Source organism: Octopus sinensis, unplaced genomic scaffold, assembly GCF_006345805.1.
Source record: "Octopus sinensis unplaced genomic scaffold, ASM634580v1 Contig01453, whole genome shotgun sequence".
Lineage (NCBI taxonomy): Eukaryota > Metazoa > Mollusca > Cephalopoda > Octopoda > Octopodidae > Octopus > Octopus sinensis.
The window spans coordinates 20,001-42,500 of NW_021824848.1; the positions used below are offsets into that span (position 1 = coordinate 20,001).

The 22,500-nt window shown below is 36.2% G+C and overlaps 3 protein-coding genes across 4 annotated transcripts in view; 1 reads left to right on the forward strand and 2 right to left on the reverse strand.

Annotated features, from left to right (window-relative positions):
- Positions 1–127, forward strand: part of LOC115227064 — an 8,012-nt gene extending 7,885 nt beyond the window's left edge. The window contains exon 4 of the mRNA XM_029797994.2: positions 1–127. This exon is cut by the window's left edge and continues 656 nt beyond it. The gene's annotated coding sequence lies outside the window, so the exon portion shown is untranslated.
- Positions 128–3,539: 3,412 nt separating this feature from the next.
- On the reverse strand, positions 3,540–15,589 carry LOC115227065. The gene is made up of 4 exons (XM_029797997.2): positions 15,327–15,589; positions 10,242–10,445; positions 6,502–6,585; positions 3,540–3,985 (listed from the first exon to the last, which is right to left on the reverse strand). The coding sequence occupies exons 1-4, from the start codon at positions 15,415–15,417 to the stop codon at positions 3,813–3,815; spliced, it is 552 nt and encodes a 183-aa protein (XP_029653857.1). The 5' UTR covers positions 15,418–15,589; the 3' UTR covers positions 3,540–3,812.
- A 3,648-nt stretch (positions 15,590–19,237) lies between these two features.
- Positions 19,238–22,500, reverse strand: part of LOC115227066 — a 6,785-nt gene continuing 3,522 nt past the window's right edge. Inside the window, exons 3-4 of one of the 2 annotated variants that reach the window (XM_029797998.2) lie at positions 20,672–20,758; positions 19,238–19,668 (exon numbers count right to left, since the gene is read on the reverse strand). In XM_029797998.2, coding sequence (XP_029653858.1) covers positions 19,454–19,668; positions 20,672–20,758 — 302 coding nt within the window. In that variant the 3' untranslated portion in view covers positions 19,238–19,453. The remainder of the gene's footprint in view (positions 19,669–20,671; positions 20,759–22,500) is intronic. The other variant, XM_036498517.1, reaches the window with a different exon arrangement.

Consider the following 22,500-nt stretch of genomic DNA (forward strand, 5'->3'; position numbering starts at 1 on the left):
TCGCCCATCGTTCTTTCTTTTCCTCCTTAATTGCCTCCAGCAACTCATTTGTACAACATTATCCGTCGCGCATTACACGAACCTTTATTTCTGTAATTTATGAGAACATAAACAAGCGTTGAACAATTACATCATTTCCGACATTGTGTGCTTGCTTGTCGATGTACTTCTTTCAGAGATCCACATATTTGATTATTCATAAGTTTTTCGGTTGATCGCACAGGTATCCATGCAGCGTGTCCAGCACGTCCTCGTCGTTATCACATCGACGACATCGTAAAGGATGTTTCTCGTAGAGAAGCAGTTGTTGAAGCCGAAGGTGGGTTTATTGAATAACATTATAGAAAAGGATTGTTTTTATCCTCGTAGCACTTTTTGACAAAGTTATTATCTGTTATTATATATCTGGGTTTTTTTTATATAAACATAAATCTATCCTCAAATACCCTCAGCTGCTTAAATAAATAAATAAAATTTTTAATCAGTCGGATACATTAATATAATTTTACTCAAACACTCAAGTAGAGCAAGAAGACAAAAAGAGTCCATGTTGCCACTAATGTAGCTAAGAATATACTACACTTCCAAGAAATGTATGAAATTTATTGAAGTCAAAGCTTGTAAAGGATTGTGGTTCATTTTTAATAACAGTCTTATTACCAACTATCAAATCTAAGACTAGATGGCTGTGTCTGTTTAGAATGGAGGGAAGGAGTGAGTTGACAGCTCATGGCGAGGTATGGTCATAAATATTGTCAGGATTTTAGGATTAGTATAAAGTAACTGTCTATAAAGGATGTTGGTTATGGAAAGACCCCAAACCAAGATGTTAATTACTAGTTAAAGGGGCAAGGCGCTAATAAAACCTATGATGTTAATACAGAGAAAATTATCATGGGGTACTATGGGTGATTGTATATAAACAATATTGTTATGTCGTATAAAGATAAAATTTAAGATTATTAAAAATGATATTATAACCAGAATAGATAAAATGTGTATATATACCAATTATTAACATTAGAAAGGGAAGATTACATATAATTAGTTTAATATTCATTTATGTACTTAATTATTTACTTATTAGGTGGTTTCTATAAAGACTGCTCAGGGGATTTACTTATGGAATACTGGGGCGATAAATCATGCTATCTATATATTAATTATAAGCTAATTATAAGGCGCAGGAGTGGCTGTGTGGTAAGTAGCTTGCTTACCAACCACATGGTTCCGGGCTCATCGTGGCATCTTGGGCAAGTGTCTTCTGCTATAGCCTCGGGCCAACCAATGCCTTGTGTGCGGATTTGGTAGACGGAAACTGAGAGAAGCCTGTCGAATATATGTATGTATATGTATATATATATATATATAGATATATATATATATAATATATATATATATATATATATGTAGATGTGTGTATATGTTTGTGTGTCTGTGTTTGTCCCCCACCATCGCTTGACAACCGATGCTGGTGTGTTTACGTCCCCGTAACTTAGCGGTTCGGCAATAGAGACCGATAGAATAAGTACTGGGCTTACAAAGAATAAGTCCCGGGGTCGATATGCTCGACTAAAGGCGGTGCTCCAGCATGGCCGCAGTCAAATGACTGGAACAAGTAAAAGAGTAAAATCAGGAAAAAATCGGGGGAAAAATAAGTTGTGCACAGATACATACACATATTTAACTATGTACTCACATGCAAATAAACACAAATATTTGTACTTTATTATGGGTATGTTATAATCACCTCTCACTGGAAAGTTTATAACTCTATTTAAGAATATTAACATCTTATAAAGGATAAGAGGTTAATAGGTAAATGTATCAAAATAAGAAAACAAAATAACAGATTATAGAGAATAGTAAGAAAATATATATATAACATACATTTTAAAGAGACAGCGTATTAAAATTTGAAGTAGGGAAGAGATAAAGATAAGTCCGCAGATAAAGCAATAGGTATACTAGTAGTGAGGGCAGTAGGAGGTATTCAGACCGAAGGAGTATTTAATAAGTTATAAAGTTACTTTTGTTCTTTGCTATTACATACATGATTTTATAGTTTCATTAGGAGGCTTACTTACCTAAAAGCCATTACAAAATATATATGACATAAGAGGGATCAGCCATCTGAATGTGGCTAGGGTCAGGGCGGGGTGGTGGGGGTGTTACTGATGCATTTAGCCCCAGGCGAACATCGACGTCACCAGAAGAGCTGACACCATCTCGGTGTCCTTGCCAGCCAGCAAAGGGAGATCAGCCTCCCCGAAGATACGGATACTACACACGGACCGGTTTCGAGGTTATTGCCTCTTGTCAACGTATGGTAAGCGCCGCTCTTCGTTGAGGGACTTCCTCCGCAGGCTGGATATATAAAGATTTTCACAGTAACCACAGTCACTGGCGTAGAAAATCTGTTCGAAAACTATAATAAATCTCTGGGCGAGATATAAACAGTAACTGCTCTATAACATAAGAGGGATCAGCCATCTGAATGTGGCTAGGGTCAGGGCGGGGTGGTGTCAGTAACACACCCACCACCCCGCCCTGACCCTAGCCACATTCAGATGGCTGATCCCTCTTATGTTATAGAGCAGTTACTGTTTATATCTCGCCCAGAGATTTATTATTGTTTTCAAAATATATATGATTAGTAGGGTAGAACATCATAGAAAGGAATAGTTTAATCACCATGATGAAGTCAGACTAACTGGGCAGGATTATTCATAGTAACTACTATACCATATGAGATATACATTATATATCTCAATATCCCATGATTTTATTATTTATAATACTAGGAGTTAAGTTCACATCAGATATGACACTAAACATTAATTTCCCAAGTATAGCACCTTAAAAACGCTAATTTCGAAAATATTTGAATGTACTCTATGTACGCATAATACCGTTAGGCCTAATCTGTTATTATTTACAAACTATGACCCCTTCCCCAAAACTTCATACAGTTCTTACAAGTGTAGTATATTCTTAGCTACATTAGTGTCAACATGGGCTCTTTCCCTATTCTTGCTCTATTAGTGCAATTGAGTAAAATTATATTAATGTGTCCAACGGATAAAAAAAATTCTATTTATTTATGCAACTGGGGATAGCCCTGCATTTAAATTTGTGCGATGATTGTATTGTTCAATTAAATTGAGCCGCATGAAACTGTAGTACAGTTTGATATCCTGTTGCTTATTTTGATTATATATGTGTGCGTGTGTGTGTGTATTTATGTATATATATATATATATATATATATATATATATATATATATATATATATATATATATATATATATAAAATATATATATATATATATATATATATATATATAATATATATATATATATTATATATATATATATATATATATATATATATATACTTACATACATACAAATATATATATTATATATATATACACACGCGCGCACTCACGTATGTGTGCATGTGTGTATGTATGTATACGTTCATTATATGTGTTTAGGAACGATTGGGGAAACAATAAATCTTAATAACAATAGAATTTTTCATTCTTCAATTTTCTTTATTTCGCTTTTTACAGTTGTCTGTTACAATTAATGGCAAAAATATCTTTAAACTTAATATATTTATCAACGAACCCAATATCTATTTTTGTCTTCCGATTAATAAGTTGGTTTTTTTTTTTTTGTCAATCTAAAAATAGTTCTCTTGTTGGTTTTATACAACTGAATATGAAGCTCTCAAATCTTCAAGGTAGCCATTGAATTGATATTTGCGTTATTGACATGGAAATTGGTCCGCCACGTCGACCGTTCTAATATTGTTTACTTGTACAGCCAATTTGATTGTTGAAATTATAATGATCAGTATGATAATCAGCCTTAAAACACAACAGGACACTTTTCATGGAGAAAGATTCGAGTTTCATCTCAAACTCGAGTTTTACATGCGAAACAGCCATATGAAGCTTGCAGTCATTATTGCGATCTGTGAATTAAATAAAGTAATTATACACATCAAAGTGAACTAGAGTGTATAAATTCACACAAGCTAACACACACACACACACAAACACACGCGCATATGATTTGAATAATACATGTAACTCCAAATAAATGTGTTGAGTGCACTTTCTTTTGTTTGTCCACTCACTCGTGTATATATATATATATATATATATATAATATATATATATATATATATATATATATATATATAATATATATATATAAGGAGAATTCATTAAAAAAATGAACACAGGTGGTGTAGACAACAAACAGATGTATTAGTATAACGTTCGGGAAGTGAAACAGTCTTTAACGTTTCCAGCCTACGCTCGTCCACAGAAAGAAACAAGGAGAGAAAATAAAGAATGTGTAGTGGCTAGCGATCTATCATAGGCCCGGATTTATGTATGGGCCCATAAAGCTGGCATCTAGAATACGCCTGGCATATGCAATGTGCCTGGCATCTGGAATGTTGTCAGACACACACCGTGCCGTAACTGTCTGCCACTCGAGGTTCTACCTTAATTATCTAGAGGTGAATAAGTGCGACAAAGTTACAGGAGAAACTCTAGATGTCAATGAGGAGGAACTAGCTGGTCTGTTACGTGATATTCTCGGCGTGATCACTAACATAGCTTCTAGAAATCCATGGCCTGCTATAGCCACATAGCAATACTACTGGTACAAGATAATCTGTACAGGAACCGATGCGCTGCTTGTTGGGACTGCTCGAGATGTACGCAGAGCGACATGACCGTACTGCATGTACTTCTACAGATTTCGAGTACTGCTTACGCGTGGAGTTATATCAAACAGGTCCTGTTGCATGCGATATGAAACCAACTATTTTCCGAATCCATCGTGAGGGACCACTTCACGTTTTTCCTTCAACGAGGCGGGGCAAGCGGTGTTCCTCCGTTTAGTTCTATAGTGAAAGAGGATGTAAAGTAGACGAGACTGAAAAGACTGATACAAACACTTTATTCTTCGGTGAAGCTTCCATCGATTTTTAAAGTTCAACTTCGAAAGAAAAATGAGGATGGTGAAGGAAGTGTCATTTCTCTCTCTCTCTCTCTCTCTCTCTCTCTCTCTCTCTCTCTCTCTCTCTCTCTCTCTCTCTCTCTCTCTCTCTCTCTCTCTTTCTCTCCCTCGCTCTCTCTCCCTCTCTCTCTCCAACGACTTGTCAAAAGGCGAGGAACTGACGCAAATATGGTTTGGATGAATGGACCTAGTAACAGTATGCATCTATAGATTGAAGAACACTCGTAGGTGAATGTGTGCGCCCTTTGTAAGGACTATAATCCTAGATCTGTGGGATTCCTTGATGAACCCTAGTCGGAGGACCTCCAGTATCAGGAGGAATACATCTTCTGATGTGTTCACATATGCTGTATACTTTATCTTTTATTTCATTCCATCCTTCTCTAGCTTTCTTCTCTTCAACTTTTTAGGTAAACTCCTACACAAATTATATGATGTCCTTGTAATGTCCCCCTCATCTGGTGTCCCTGTGGCAATTAAAAGAAATAACCTTCATGCTTATTTTTGTGGTTATTGTTGATGCAACTTTCATTCCCTTCGGGAAATCAAGTACTGGTGTGAGTGAAGCTACCAAAATATTCCCTCAAATAAACCAACTGTATTGAAGATGTTGTTGTAGGTGTTGTCGTTGCTACGACTACTGCTGCTTCTGAAGCTGTTATATATTGTTGCAAAGTTCATTCGCGACAACCAAGATTCGGTTATCTTGCCTTCGTCAGACAGTCAGAAAAAAGCAAATAAGCCGAACTTTCGAAGCCAATGTCAAACATTTTCGTGTACAAATAAACAATTAATATATTGTGCTTTAATTAAGAGTTATATTTACACACACACACACACGTACACGCACACGCTCACACACAGATGTAAAAGCATTTATATATATGTGTGTGTGTATGCATTTATGTATATGTATTTGTACATACATGTGAATATTTACGTGTGTGTGCATATGTGTGTATATATATATATATATATACATACATATATATATATATATATATATATATATATATATACACACACACATACACAAACACAATCACAAGCGTGTGAGTGTGTTTGTGTATGTGCGCCCGTGTGTGTATGTGTGTGTGTGTGTGTGTGTGTGTGTGTGTGTGTGTGTGTGTGTGTGTGTGTGTGTGGTCAAATACCTGTCACAAGGCATTTGTTAATCCGTGTCTATACTCGAAGGTTCTCATTCCAAGTGCCACATTATTTGACCAAATGGAACCAAGTAGTCATAAGCAGAACTTCTTAATACTTCGGCAATAATTGTTTCGTAGAAGCTGTTAAGTTCAATACTCTCCAAAGCCGACTGTTTTTTTTTTTTTTTACTTTTTGATTAAATATTACTGGCAATAAATTACTTTTACTCCATAAACCTCTGACAAGTATAGACTTTCACCTATTTCACAAAACAATGCCAATGTCATTTGAACGATTGATACTTACCATCTAAATGCCCATTTAACTTTACGCTTCCTGCATTAACTTCATACAATAGATATGGGTAGTAATCATGCATTTTCACACATACTGAAAAATATAAACAAGACAGAAGCCCAAACTTTAGTATGGAAAACAAAGAACAAACTCCATTACATGAATAATGGATTTCTAATAAATGTACAAGAGCAGCAACTTAAGTGGGCAAACGGTTTGTTTTTCCATCGATCGTTGTACTTCACTGGTACTTTATTTTCGTTAATACCGAATTCAATATGCATTCATCCCAGAGCTTCTAAGTCATTACGAGAAACTCCAGGCAAATTTCAACAATGGTGAAGAAAAGATTACGGAATCAGCAGGATGGCAGGATGACATGAAATTTCTATTTCATTTGACTAGAGCTGTTCGTTTCTTTGAAGAAACCGAGAAATTTCCTACTGTAAAGTTTCCAAAAATACCCAACTTAAGTAATGCAAGTTGGAATTCTCGATCAATACTAGCTCTTTTAGCATTTATTCTTCTACCAGAGAAAAGAGTTTTGCTACTCAATGTTTGTCGATTCATCTCTTACAGCTGAGCAGATTTTTGGTTTACTGACCAACTATTCAATTCACATGATTATCAGAAGTTATGTGGTAACCTGCAAGTTCATAAAAAAAGCAAGAGTAGATGGCGTTGGGATATGGAGTGAGAACGTAAACGAATAGAACAAATACTACAAGTAATTTCTTCCGGTGCTCCAACGATTGCACCAGTCCACCATCCATTAAGGGATTATTCTGATTTTGTTGTTATGGTGGTGGTAAATTAAGAGAATCATTAGAGCGTCGGGAAAAAAATGCCCTGCAAAATTTCTTCCGATCCGAAGGCAAGAGAGCTGACAGAACTGTTATCACCCCAGGCGAAATACTTCGCGCTATGTCGTCCGTCTTCACGTTCTTAATTCAAATTCTGCCGAGGTCGACTTTGCCCTTTATCCTTTCGGGATGAGCACCGGGGTCGACGTAACCGCTCTACCGGGCCTTGTGCCAAAATCTGAAAGCTGTATGTCTTTTGGCCCGAAGGCGGTAAACTGACAGAATCGTTAGCACACCGGACACAATACTTAACAGCATTTAGTTCGTCTTCTTTGGGGATGGGGTTCAAACTCGGCTGAGGTTGACTTTCCCTTTCATCTTCTCAAAATCGATAGAATAAGTAACAACTGAATAATGGGATCGGCGAATGGTCATTGCATTTTGATAGTAAACGTACTGATGACCAAGAATACCAAGTGCTAGTTTTAAAGAAGGAACAGGGAGAAGTTAAGCTAGAAGAATTCCAGTCACCAAATGGAAAAGCCGATACTGTTGTGAAAGGAATAACAGCTGTTTTAGATTAATACAATTAATGGAACTATCTAAAGGTGATTGTTGCTGATACAACGAGTGTGAACACTGGGAAAAGAAATGCCATGGTCCTTCAGTTTAAAACTGTTTGTTCAAAGGGATTTGAAATAATCGGACTTTATTAGCTGTCAGCATCATATCCTTGTTATAGTTCTTCGTGTTGTAATTGATATACTTTCATCCCAGAGCTTCTAATTACGAGAAACTCCTGGCTAATTTCAACAATGGTGAAGAAAAGATTACGGAATCAGCAGGATGGCAGGATGACATGAAATTTCTATTTCATTTGACTAGAGCTGTTCGTTTCTTTGAAGAAACCGAGAAATTTCCTACTGTAAAGTTTCCAAAAATACCCAAGTAATGCAAGTTGGAATTCTCGATCAATACTAGCTCTTTTAGCATTTATTCTTCTACCAGAGAAAAGAGTTTTGCTTCTCAATATTTGTGATTCATCTCTTACAGCTGGGAAGATTTTTGGGTTTACTAACCAAATGTTCAATGCAAATGATTATCAGAAGTTATGTGGTGGTAGCTTGTAAGTTCATAAAAAGCATTGAACTCTGTAAAATATTTTTGAAGTCCAGAACCATCAAAACTGGAAATTCCCAGAACAAATCAAAGTGCAGAACGGGCAATCAAATGCTTTCAAGACAGTTATGATGTTTGTAAACAGGAGAAACTTCAGCTTCGATTTATTTTATGTAACCAAACATTAATTCTTTGTTATTCTTAAAAATAAATCGAAGCTGAAGTTTCTCCTGTTTACAAACATCATAACTGTCTTGAAAGCATTTGATTGCCCGTTCTGCACTTTGATTTGTTCTGGGAATTTCCAGTTTTGAATTTCCATCTAGTGATTATAGTTTTAAAAACCCATAACTCTGAAACTACTTCAACTAGAAAGCTGAAATTACAGACATATTATTTCTGCATTGCATTGAGTCAGCACAGCAAGTTTGGTAAGATCTAGGTGTTATGATCCCACACCACTAGAATTTTACATGATTTGGGTTAAAACTGGTGTTCGATTTCTTAAGTTTGGGGAGACGTGTTTTTCAAATAAAGCAAAATAAATGTTATTTTCCTTACTTTCATGAAATTATTTATCGAATTATAGTATAGGGTTATTAGGTTGTGAAAAAATCATACACCTAATGTGTGTGTGTGTGTGTGTGTGTGTGTGTGTGTGTGTGTGTGTGTGTGTGTGTGTGTGTTTGTGTGTGTGTATGTATATGTCTATGTGTGTGTGTGCCTTTGTGTCTGTGTTTGTCCCACATCGCCGCTCAATGAGCGGTGTTGGTGTGCTTACCTCCCCGTAACTTAGCAGTTCAGCAACAGAGACCATTGACTAGGTTTGTTAGCAATATCTGTTTCAGCATATGTGATCACACCAGAAATCATTACAAACCAAATACGAATAGGCTTGTATATTATTTGCAGAATGAACGACAAATGCCTCACTTTTACGAGCTTTGATCAAAAAGTATCAGGACTGGTTCTGTAACAACAAAACTACAACACATATTAATTCGGTACTTAATTTCCTTCGCAGTTGTTCCCTTCTGAAGTCATACACTCTATCTTGAGTCGTTCGAAGAAGCATTTCAAGAACTCCTTCCTTGGGATCGAAAGCAGCTCCCTCGTCGCATTCTCTTTGATCTCTTCGTCGCCCTGGATTTCTTCAATACCTTGGATTTTTTCGATGCCTTGGATTTCTTTTTCCACTTCAAAGACTGAGCCTTGATTTCGGTGTCATGACTCGTTTTGAAAATGTTTTCGTCTTCCTAGACATAATCAAGGAGATCCTTCGCAGCTGAAACCTGATCTTCTTTTCAAGACGACCACACTCTACAGACTTTACTTCCAGGCACTGCTGTAAACAACAAAATTGAACAAGAGCGTTTTAACTAGTGTGTATGCGAGACAGAGTTGAAGGTGAATCTGTACAAAGCGGCTTCACACTGCATAATCTAGCTCCGTTACCATAGCAACAGTCCAAATATTTTTGATCAGACCTAGTATTTTTAACATCGAAAATTATGCGTTGTAAATAAATATCAAATAATAATCAAACAAAAAGGCGGCGAACTGACAGAAACGTTAGCACACCGGGCGAACTGCTTTGCGGTATTTGGTCTGCCGTTATGTTCTGAGTTCAAATTCCGCCGAGGTCGATTTTGCCTTTCATCCTTTTGGGGTCGATTAAATAAGTACCAGTTACGCACTGGGTCGATATAATCGACTTAATCCGTTTGTTTGTCCTTGTTTGTCATCTCTGTGTTTAGCCCCTTGTGGGTAGTAAAGAAAAAATAATAATAATTAAACAAAAACAAAATACAAAATAAATTTACATACCTATGTTCAGAATTAAATGGAATTTAAAACAGCACTTTCCATTTCTACCCTCCCATTTACAATTCATTCTTGGCGCAGCAACCTTCACGTCTATATTTGTATTTTCCAGAGCAAAGCCTGTATTGGAGGTCTGGGTGAGCTTTTCATCAACCTGGAGATCTTCAAAAATTTCCTCTAGAACATTAACCACTTCATCAGCTATATCTAAAAATATTGTAAAATGCATTCATCAATATTTACTTTTTGACCAGAACATACACAAATGCACTCAGAGACGCATATGCGTCCTAACACGACGGATATCCACCCAGTAGACCCCTTTTCCACCTCGAATATAAGTCGCCCCACACATATAGTATACCTATGCACACTCCATACCTGTACAAATACTCCGAATGATTTAACCAAAATAAAAACAAAACACACACAAACCAGCAAACAGATACCTGTACGATCTTTGGACAAGGTTAACCTCCTTTTCCCCAATATGTATATGCTATACATATAGTACCACTCTACAAGAACACCAGACCCAAAACCAGCGCACAGTTTTTATACACACATTTCCAAAAAAATCTTGTCGTTTTGCAACATATCTAGAGGTGGTTTTCGTGCCGAAGGACATATCTTGCTTGGTTGTGAATATAAATTTCGTAAAATAATTAAAACAAATGAACAAATGAAAAATATAAAACAGTATTTAGTCACAAGTTCTTTTTTATATTGGTTCTGTGAGCTAACTTATAAACTAACTCAGAGTATATGCAACATCATACTTCTATAATTGAGTACTGGAGTTTACCCTTGCAGAGACATTAGATCCTTATACTAGTGGGTTGGTGCATAATTATTGCGGCTTTTTTTCAATAAATTTTATTCAACAAGAACAATAACAACATGTAACAAAAACATCTTTAAATGACGTTCTCTCCGTCTGCAAAGCAGTAATTGAAGTAGATGGTAAATATGCTCCGGAATAAACATTTAAACATGTTTTTGTTACATGTTGTTATTGTTATTGTTTTTGTTGAATAAAATTCGTTGAAAAAAATGCCGCAATAATTATGCACCAACCCATACATGTTGCCTGTTGCGCATTAAAAGGAGAACGTTTATGTATATATGTTGGGAGATGGGTTGCATACCTATGTATATACACACACACACATACACACACACACATACACACACACGCATTTTAACATTATCTTTGTCATATGTTTACAATTTTATAATAATACGATATACAATATGGTTCCAAGTTCAGTCCCACTTCATGGCATCTTGGACAAGTGTTTTGTACTATAGCCTCGAGCCGACCAAAGCGCCTTGTGAGTAGAATTCCCCTAGACAGAAAGTGAAAGAAGCCGTCGTGACCTAATTATGTCGGAATAAAATGCACACACAAGCAATTTTTATGAATACTAACCTTGGTACAATTATACTGGCAGAATGATATTCGGATAATATATGTAGTTCATTGAAAGCAATTGAGTATATAATCCTTTTTTGAGCTATTCAATGTACATTTTAGTAACTATACAGATCATAATATACTTTAGAAAACGCGAGGGGCAAGTTCCGAGATAGGTGAATTAAAATAAATAACAATTGAAGGACAGGTGTCAATTCATTACAGCCGTTTCTAACGAATATTTTTATTGATTAATGAGTATATCATATCACTATAAAAACCGTTTCCTTCAGATGAATATATAAATTTTACAATCAAGGACTTTTGAAATAATTTAAAATAATTTAAAATCCACGGCAACATACATACTTAATGGTCTTATTTCTTTTATTGCCCACAAGGGGCTAAACACAGAGGGGACAAACAAGGACAGACAAATGGATTAAGTCGATTACGTCGACCCCAGTGCGTAACTGCTACTTAATTTATCGATCCCGAAAGGATGAAAGGCAAAGTCACCCTTGGCAGAATGCATATTTAATGATCTTGCCACTAGTTCAGTTGCAGAATGAGCTTACCAAAACAATGTACATTTACTCAGTGAAATGGGAGGACATTTCAGAAAATATAGGGGTTAGTTGGCTTGTTATCGAGAAGGAAGGCGTGACCTCCAGTGACCTAATTCTCAACAACAGAGGAAGAAATTGCTCCATTTGTCTAAAATACACTTCAAGAAGGGGTAAGAATCAATGATCTGTGATCATATCAACCTACTTAATTATTAAGGTCCTTTGTGATGGAACCAAAACACCATACTTTACCACTACTAAAAGACAAGAAGGAAATGGAACCGAAGAGAACGAAATAGAGTAAGATAAAGGAAAACGAGAAAGCCAATCGTAACAGTTTATTAATTACCATTATACTAAGAGAGAGAAAAAATTTAGAAGAATAGGAAAGCCAGTGCTCTAGTAGCGCAAGGGGTAGAGGGGCCTCTAAACCATGACTCTGGAAATTATTGAATGGGAATAAAGAAATCTCATATAAAGTAGCAAAACTATATTATAACGATAACAAATATTATTGATAAAAATGGTAAGACAATAAAAGAATGAAATGTAAATCTATAAATGTAATATGTGACAATTATTCGGTAGCCATGATAAAACTCGGAAGAGATGGCGGCGCAGATTTCCACCTCGGCATCAGAAAATCGGAGTTTTATCATGGCTACTAAATAATTGTCGCATATTACATTTACGGATAATAAATATTATATATTGATTATAAAGGTAAATAAAGGGTAAGTAAAAGGTTCTTAAAACCGTACAAAATATGTATGAAGATAAAAAAAAACTATAAACATTTTTTTAATATATAATGAAATCTAAAAATAGGAAAAATATTAAGAATGTAAAACAAAACAAAAAAAGAAATCATATGCTGTAATTACAAGAAGGTAAAGTTGTAGTGTGAAAATAATATTAATAATAATAGCAATAGACAACAAACAATCTTTCATCCCCTTCGAATTTACTCTTAACAGTGGTTTGAACTTTGACCGTTCCTTTTATCATGTAAGGTGCCATGTTAGGGTCACCTGTTTTGTGTATAAATGTACACTAATTTTATATCAATGATATGTTGTCTGTTGACTATTTTATGCATTCTAGTCACTGGTAGAAAATGTTCTTAATATGATTTTCTTAATCCTCGTCAGCGAATCTTACCGCCTAACTTTGTCCGTCTTATAAGAAAAACCGTTTCTCTTTTACTTGTTTCAGTCATTTGACTGCAGTCATGCTGGAGCACCGCCTTTAGTCGAGCAAATCGAGCCCCAGGACTTATTCTTTGTAAGCCTAGTAATTATTCTATCAGTCTCTTTTGCCAAACTGCTAAGTTACGGGGATGTAAACACACCAGCATCGATTGTCAAGCGATGTTGGGCGGACAAACACAAGCACAGACATACGCACACAAGCACAGACACACACACACACACACACACACACACATATACATATATACGACGGGCTTCTTTCAGTTTCCGTCTACCAAATCCACTCACAAGGATTCGGTCGGCCCGAGGCTATAGTATAAGACACTTGCCCAAGGTGACACGCAGTGGGATTGAACCCGGAACCATGTGGTTCGTAAGCAAGCTACTTACCATACAGCCACTCCTTCGCCTGTGAAAACCTGTGAAAACCTGTGCTGATTTTCAAAGCGATGTACGTGTAAACAACAAATTCAATGGGTGGCTTATTAAGCAATTTCAACTTTTGTGGTTTTTTGAGGTATTTTAGCTCTTGTTTCTAGCAATAGCTGCTGCCAGTCTAGCAATAGCTGCTGTCTCCGTCACTTTTGTGACCTCTAATAATTTTACCTTTAGGTCCAAATTGCTAATAAGCCACCCATTTAAATTGTTGTTGTTGTTGTTGTGTGTGTTTGTGTGTGCGTGTGTGCATGCGTATGTGTGTATGTGTCTATGTCTGTGTCACTGTGTATGTGTGCCTGTGCATTAATGTATCTCTGTATTTGCAAACAGGTCTTCCTTTCATCGTAAACCAGTGATTACCGTACGTTGACAAGAGGCAAATTACCTCGAAATTGCAGTCCGTGCGTATCGCTTAGGTTTACGAGAGAGGGGTGACCTCCCTTTGCAAATACCATAAGGGCACAGAAAGTGTGCCTAAAGCCAGCTGGAGATGATGATCTCCTGGGGCTAAAAGCTACAGTAACACCCATCCTTAGTGATTAGCCATATTGAGATGGCTAGTATACTTTACGTTATATATATATATATATATATATATATATATATATAAAGATTTTTTCAAAAGGTTAAGATGAACAAAAAATTTTTTAAGAGAGAAGAATGGCCATAGTATATAGCGGACCGTTATATACAATAGCCATAACACATGCTTGATACCGTTCAGAACTGAAAGTGGTTGCACATTTATTAAAGCCTACAGGCAAGTTGTAAGATTCCATCCTAAATGTTAATACCATTCTACTCTCTTAAAGATGTTTTTTCTCTTAACCTTAGCTTTTCGAAAAAATGTTTCTCTAATTACTGTATCAAGTAATTTCCGAAATACATACGTACATACATATATTATACATATATATACACACACACACATATTATATATATATATATATATATTATATATATATATATATATATATCATCATCATCATCAACGTTTAACGTCCGCTTTCCATGCTAGCATGGGTTGGACGGTTCAACTGGGGTCTGGGAAGCCCGAAGGCTGCACCAGACCAGTCAGATCTTGCAGTATATACATATATATATATAATATATAATATATATATATATATATATATATATATATATATATATATATATATATATATATACATATATGTCTATATATAATATATATATATATATATATATATATATATATATATATATATATATATATATATATATATACATACAATGAGACAGACAGTTACACACACACGCGACACACACACACATAATATATAAAGAGAGAGAGAGGGGGGGATAGAGAGAGAGAGATAGATAGATAGATAGATAGATAGATAGATAGATAGATAGATAGATAGATAGATAGATAGATAGATAGATAGATAGATAGATAGACAGACAGACTGGGCTCCAAGCGAACACTTACCTTCTTCTTCCTCAAGCACAATATTCACCACAGCACATCTTCCTAAACAGAACATCAGGGTTAGGTGAAAGACTGCACTGGTCAACATCATAGAAATAATTTCGGTTTTCGTCGCGGGATCGTCCGACAATGACAAAGAAATTCTAGCAGAAGGGACACCAACGGGTAATATATAAATGGAATCTCCTGAATTTATTCAAGTGGCCTACAAGTGGATATATGTTGCTGTTTGAATTACAATACAAAGCATCAAGAACAAATTTAAGCAGGAAATATTCAGGATAGGTTTCTAATGGTTTAATACATTTCCTGAAATACTAACTGAAAAGTTAAAACAAAATCATATACAACACAGGAAACAACATGCTTAGAAGTATTATTCTGAGGTTGAGAGATCAAATTTAGCCGAAATAAGCTGACATATGAGGGGACATCGAAGGTGTCACCTCATATGTGATGAGGTGACATAGAAGGTCAAAACAATACTCTTACCTTCTTATCTGATGAAAACTTAGTCGTCATCTTTGACGTGTGTTTAGGGTCATTATCATATTAGAACGTGACATGACTACCTAGTTCCTTGATGCTTTTCGACATTGTTTTCTGCAATATCTCACGATAAATTCAGTATTCTCAAAATAAATGTGAGTCCTTCCATACCAGCCGCACTCATTCATTCCCGAAGCATAATACACCCGCCGCCGTGTTTCACGGTAAACATTTTTCGCTATTACCTGTTTCTTTACTACACACAAGGGGCTAAACATAGAGGGGACAAACAAGGACAAGCAAACGGATTAAGTCGATTACATCGACATCAGTGCGTAACTGGTACTTAATTTATCGACCCCGAAAGGATGAGAGGCAAAATCGACCTCGGCGGAATTTGAACTCAGAACGTAACGGCAGACGCAATGCGGCTACGCATTTCGCCCGGCGTGCTAACGATTCTGCCAGCTCGCCGCCTTATTTGTCGCCATTATGTTCATCTGATCGTTGTCGTCATACTCGTTTAATACCATCTGACCGAAACAAGTTGATTTTAGTCGCGTTAGAAAAAAGAGCATTTTTTTCCAAAACTCCCGGCATTTATTCATAAAGGTTTCGACAAAAGAATGTCGACTTGATTTATGCCTGGTACTCTTTACTCTTTTACTTGTTTCAGTCATTTGACTGCGGCCATGCTCGAGCACCGCCTTTTAGTCGAGCAATTCGACCCCGGGACTTATTCTTTGTAAGCCTAGTACTTATTCTATCGATCTCTTTGGCCGAACCGCTAAGTTACGAGGACGTAAACATACCAGCGATGTTGGGGGAACAAACACAGACACACAAACATATACACACATACATATATACGACGGGCTTCTTTCAGTTTCCATCTACCAAATCCACTCACAAGGCTTTGGTCGGTCCGAGGCTATAGTAGAAGACACTTGCCCAAGGTGACACGCAGTGGGACTGAACCCGGAACCATGTGGTTCGTAAGCAAGCCACTTACCACATAGCCACTCCTACGCCTGGTAGTGAGGAGAGTCTTTATACGAAGAATGCGTCCATGAAGACCACACTGGTTCAAATTTCGACGAACTGTTTGGGTGGCTTCACTCTCTCCACTAATAGAAGACAATTCTTGGGCCAAAGATAAAGCGGTACGATGCCTGTCATCCATCAGGTAACGTTAGATGTGGCGTATATGGACCCGCTATTTTAAATAGAAGGCCGTCCTGAACGATGTTTATTGCTTAGACATCCAATAGCTTTGTACTTTTGAATTACTTTGGTAACTGTGTTTACGCTAATATGTCTTCCTTCATTAATTAACTGGCATCCTATAATGTTCGCATGTATAATATATTTTATTCAGTTTAAATTTCGTTTGATTTCCTTCGATTATTATCAGAGTAATGGCAACTTTACTGAAACCTTTTAGGGGTATACATAATTCTCTGAAATACTCTGTGTGTGTGTGTGTGTGTGTGTGTGTGTGTGTGTGTGTGTGTGTGTGTGTGTGTGTCTGTGTGTGTGTATGTGTCTGTGTGTGTATGTCTGTGTGTGTGTCTGTGTCTGTGTGTGTATGTGTGTGTGTGTGTGTGTGTGTGTGTGTGTGTGTGAATATATGTATTTGTGAGTCAGTATTTGTTCCCGCACCATCGCTTGACAAGCGACGATGGTGTGTTTACACCCCGTAACATTATCAGTTCGGCAAAAGAGACCGATAGAATAAATACTACGCTTACAAAGATTAAGTCCGGGGAGTCGATTTGTTCGACTAAAGGCGGTGCTCCAGCATAGCCGCAGTCAAATGACTGAAACAAGTAAAAGAATAAAAGAATATATACACATGCATACATATCTATATACACATATATATATACATACACACACATATATATATACGTATATACATACATATATATATATATATGTGTGTATGTATGCATGCATGCATGTGTGTGTGTGAATGTATGTATGTATGTTGTGTGTGTGTGTGTGTGTTTATGAACATGAACACACACACAAATCTATATAAATACCTTTTTCTTATTGGTTGACAACTTTGGAAAATCCTTGCACTTATTTCCCCTTTTCAATTGAAACAACACATGATTGCCGTTTCGTAATTATGGTACACACTGACGAGGCGGAGTCATCTTTCATAAACAAAGAATATCTGTTGCGTATCATTCGATACACATGCATTTTTCTATATTGTTCAAATACAGGACACAGGACAATTTTGGTTATTTCCTTAGCTTGTGAACGGGAATAAGGCAGGTCAGGTACCTTCAACCGAAGCAATAGAGCTGCTTTGCGCGTGACCCAAATTACATTATGTGACACATTACAGACTTTTGTTTGTCTTCGATTATTAATGTTATTTCCTAGTTGCTTTGGTCAAGAAAGCAAAGAATATTATTATTAGTCTCTTCAAACTTTGGTTCTGTGGCCAGAACATTGATGTTTTAAAAATAATATTTATATATGAAGTTGTAACCTGAATTAATGTTTTTAAAGTAATTATACTATTTAATGTGAGTGTGTATATTAGCAGTGGAAACGTATTTCAACTAATCTAAATTGTGAATGTATATATATATATATATATATATAACACAGGGTGTTGAACAGCGTTTGGACAGCAAAGCAGCATGTAAACATGCCTCTATATTTATTTCTAGAACATTCTGGCAACACTGAATGCACTATCAATAAAAGGATTCGAGAAACATAGATCTTTAGTTCGGTCAAAGTGGACATACACCATTTGCAGGGTACAGCTTTTCCATGTTTTATTATCAAAATTTCACATTTGGACCCACAAAATCTCCTTCCAGTATCTGGAGGGTATTCGGTAATATGGTCCAATTGTTCTGTTAAGTGGTTGGTGTTTGACACATACATTTCTCAGCTCCTTGACAAAGAAAAATGTGAGCTACTTCTGAATCTATTTCTATGGTCACTACGTGAGCAGGTATGAAAGTGAGCTTAATGAGAAGACGAAGAGAAACACGTGCAGGCTATCACCCTGAAAGATACCTTTTTGGTAGAGAAGGCTATCAGACTCTGTGCATAAATTGCATGTGATATTTTGGCAGGCTATTGGGCAGTAATTTTTAGCAAGGGTGGTTTGGATATTTTGTGGGAAGAAAAGAATAGTTTCAGTTGATAACCATTGGGGGTAGTTCTTGTGCGTCCTTTCCTCCATACAACCTTATGAGATCTCACCTATGCACGGATTTGTATATGTATGTATGTATGTATGTATGTATGTATGTATGTATATATGTATGTAGGTATGTATGTATGTACGTATGTATGTACGTATGTATGTATATAATTGTTTGTATGCTTTGGAGGAGCGATTGGGAGAACTTTTTAAACAAATGGTAAAGCAATAAATCTTAACAAATTTTTTCACTTTTCAAATATCTTTATTTCGGTTTTTACAGTTGGCTTTTACAATTAATCTCAAGAAAATGTCTTTAAACTGAATATATTTATCATCGAAGCTAATATTTGATTTTGTCTTCCGTTTACTTTACTTTATTTTGTATATTTGAAAAATGCCCTATACAATGGAGTATAAAAACTTTACATGTCTACCATGCAATTTGAATTGATATTTATACTATTGACATAGATGGTGATCTATTACATCCACTGTTCTTAAAACAGGTTATTGTACAACCAACTAAATTGTCGAATTTATAAGTATGGGTTTTATAATCAGCTTTGAAACACATCACGATTCCTTCGCTGGAAATAAAACGCAGCTTCAATTCTAACTCGAACTTAAAGTAGCCAAAACGGATATCAACCTCGTGTTCATCATAGTGATCTGTAAATTAAAACAAAATGAATGGAATAAAAGATATGTCTTACAGTCATATGTATAAATACACACACACACACATACACAGATACATACATACATATATACATATATATATCTGCATATATATATATATGCATATATATATATATATGTATGTATATATATATATGTGCATGTGTGTATGTATTTCTTAATACATATTTATATATATATATATATATATATATATATATATATATATATATATATATATATATCAAGAGAGAGAGAGAGATGGATTAGCATATATGCTTGTATGTAATAAAACCTAAACATACATCTATGTATATATAAACATTTATATATGTGTGTGTGTGTGTAATGTATGTAGGTATATATATATATATATATATATATATATATATATATATATATATATATATATATATATTCCCTGCGAAGTAGCAGTTCGGCAAAAAGGAACCCTTCTTGTATGGAAATGTACGGGGCCGATTTCTTCCATTTGAAACCATTTATGTCGTTATTTACAGCTCATCCTTTTGGAAAACTGCAATCTGCACTTCGCATCAGAAATGTCGACTGATACGCACTGTCCAGTACTAGTTCGGCCCCGTGGTTGGTGCAAGTTCTACCTTAGATATAGGGAACTAAAAGTGAATAAATGCAATGACGTTACAGGAGAAACTCTTGATGTTGTTGACGACGAACTAGTTATCTGTTTCAAAGGATTTGGGGGCCTGAGACAACTTGACGTAGTTATAAGCGGAAATTCGTAATACCTCTGCAATAACTGTATGTCTGTTAAGTTCAATTTTCGCCGAGGCCAATTTTTGATTTTTGAATTTTTTTTGTTTGTTTTTATTCTTTTGTTTTGTTTTAGTTTTTTTTTTTTATTTTACGTGGTCATTTCTTCACTGCCTCGATGAATTACTTTCATCAATAAATTACTTTGACAATACAAACGTCAGAAAACAGCACTGATATCATTGAAAAGAATGATACTTACTACTTAAATACCCATTACCAACTGTGTGGATACCTGATTTAACGTGATAATTTACATAAGGGTAACTGACCTCCATTCTCACACATACTGAAAATATAAACAAGACAAAAGAACAAACTTTATTAATATGAAAAACAAACTCTAATGCATAAAGAATGGGTTTCTAATAAAATCGCAAGAGCAGCAACCTTGATGGGCAGAGGGTTTGTCATCACCATTGGTCCTTGTACTGCACTGGTCCTTGCACTTTCGTTAATACCGAAGGTATGAATGACAGAGTAGATGGCAGTGGGGCATGGACTGAAAACGCAAATGTAACAAATGCCACAAGTAATTTCTTCCGATGCTCCAACGATTCCACCCTTTCAAACTCTATTACAAGGAATTATTCTCATTTCGTTATTATAACGAAATATAAAAGCGGTGGCAAATTAGCAGAATCGTTAGAGCGTCGGTAAAACTGCTTCGCAGTATTCCTTCTGGCTATTTACATTCTGAGTTCAAACCCCACCGAGGTCAACTTTGCCTTTCATCCTTACCGGTTCTGTAAAATAAAGTACCAGTCAAGTACAAGTTTCTTCTCAAACTGCTGACTTTCTACGTAGACTAGAAATGATTATGAGAAAATTCGATGAAAATAGTTTCTATTCACGGACAGCGGTCAGTCTAAGCAGACCTATCATGTATGCACTCGTGTCAAACTTAGAATTGATTCTGTTGATCAGAACTGATATGTTGAGACATTTTGGCCCACCCTCTTTCTCTTTCTATCTCCCTCATTCTCTCACTCTTCCTATGTGTATGTACATATTTCTTATTTCTTTATTGTCCATAAGAGGCTAAACATAGAGGGGAAAAACAAAGACAAAGGGATTAAGTCGATTGCATCTACCCAGTGCGTCACTGGTTCTTAATTTATCGACCCCGAAAGGATGAAAGGCAAAGTCGACCTCGGCGGAATTTGAACTCACAACGTAGCGGCAGACGAAATACCACTAAGCATTTCGCCCGGCGTGCTAACGTTTCTGCCAGCTCGACGCCTTAACATATGTATGTACATATTTCTGCTTGTGCATACACGCACGTCTGCGTGGGTTCCGCTTGTGTGTGTTTGTGTGTGTGTGTCGGTGTCGGTGTGTATGTGTGTATGTGTGTGCGAACACGATCGCGAGCGCAGAGTGGGGATGCGTTCGTCGATGTATGTATTTCTCTCCAGCGCTAAAGAAAGACCGTCACCAAAACAGGCTGAATGTCCAATCTGCTGTGCCAAATCGTCAGCGTCGAAGCAGCTGCGCCCACTTGTCACGTTCCAGGTGGACCAATAGCAAAACCAGGTGTACCCAGCTGAGTTTGTTGCGAGTCTATGATTATTCTTACGTTCTGAGCTCAAATCTACCACGAATCTCCGATAAAGTATATACGATGCACAAATCCAGTCCGTGATCATTCAAGAATGTTTAAATAGGCGAAGGTGAAGAACACGATTGACAGACAGATAAACCAATGGGCACTCGTCGCTAATTTATATGAATCATTGTCAATGCTGAGTACCCGTCGTACCCAAGAACTTTAGCTGTCGATGAAATAGTACGTGTATTAGAGATATAAGCACTTATCTCTTGTTATCATTTAATAAGTATTAACGTATTAACTTAGAGTGTATGCTGGATAGAGTTCAAGGCGAATCTGCACCAAGCTGCTTCAAACTCTGTTGTTTAGTACCGTTAACATAGCAACTGTCCAGATATTTTTGATTTGACTTTATATGTTATCGACGAAGATTATGCGCTGTAAATGAATAACAAATAATAATGAAACAAAACAAAATA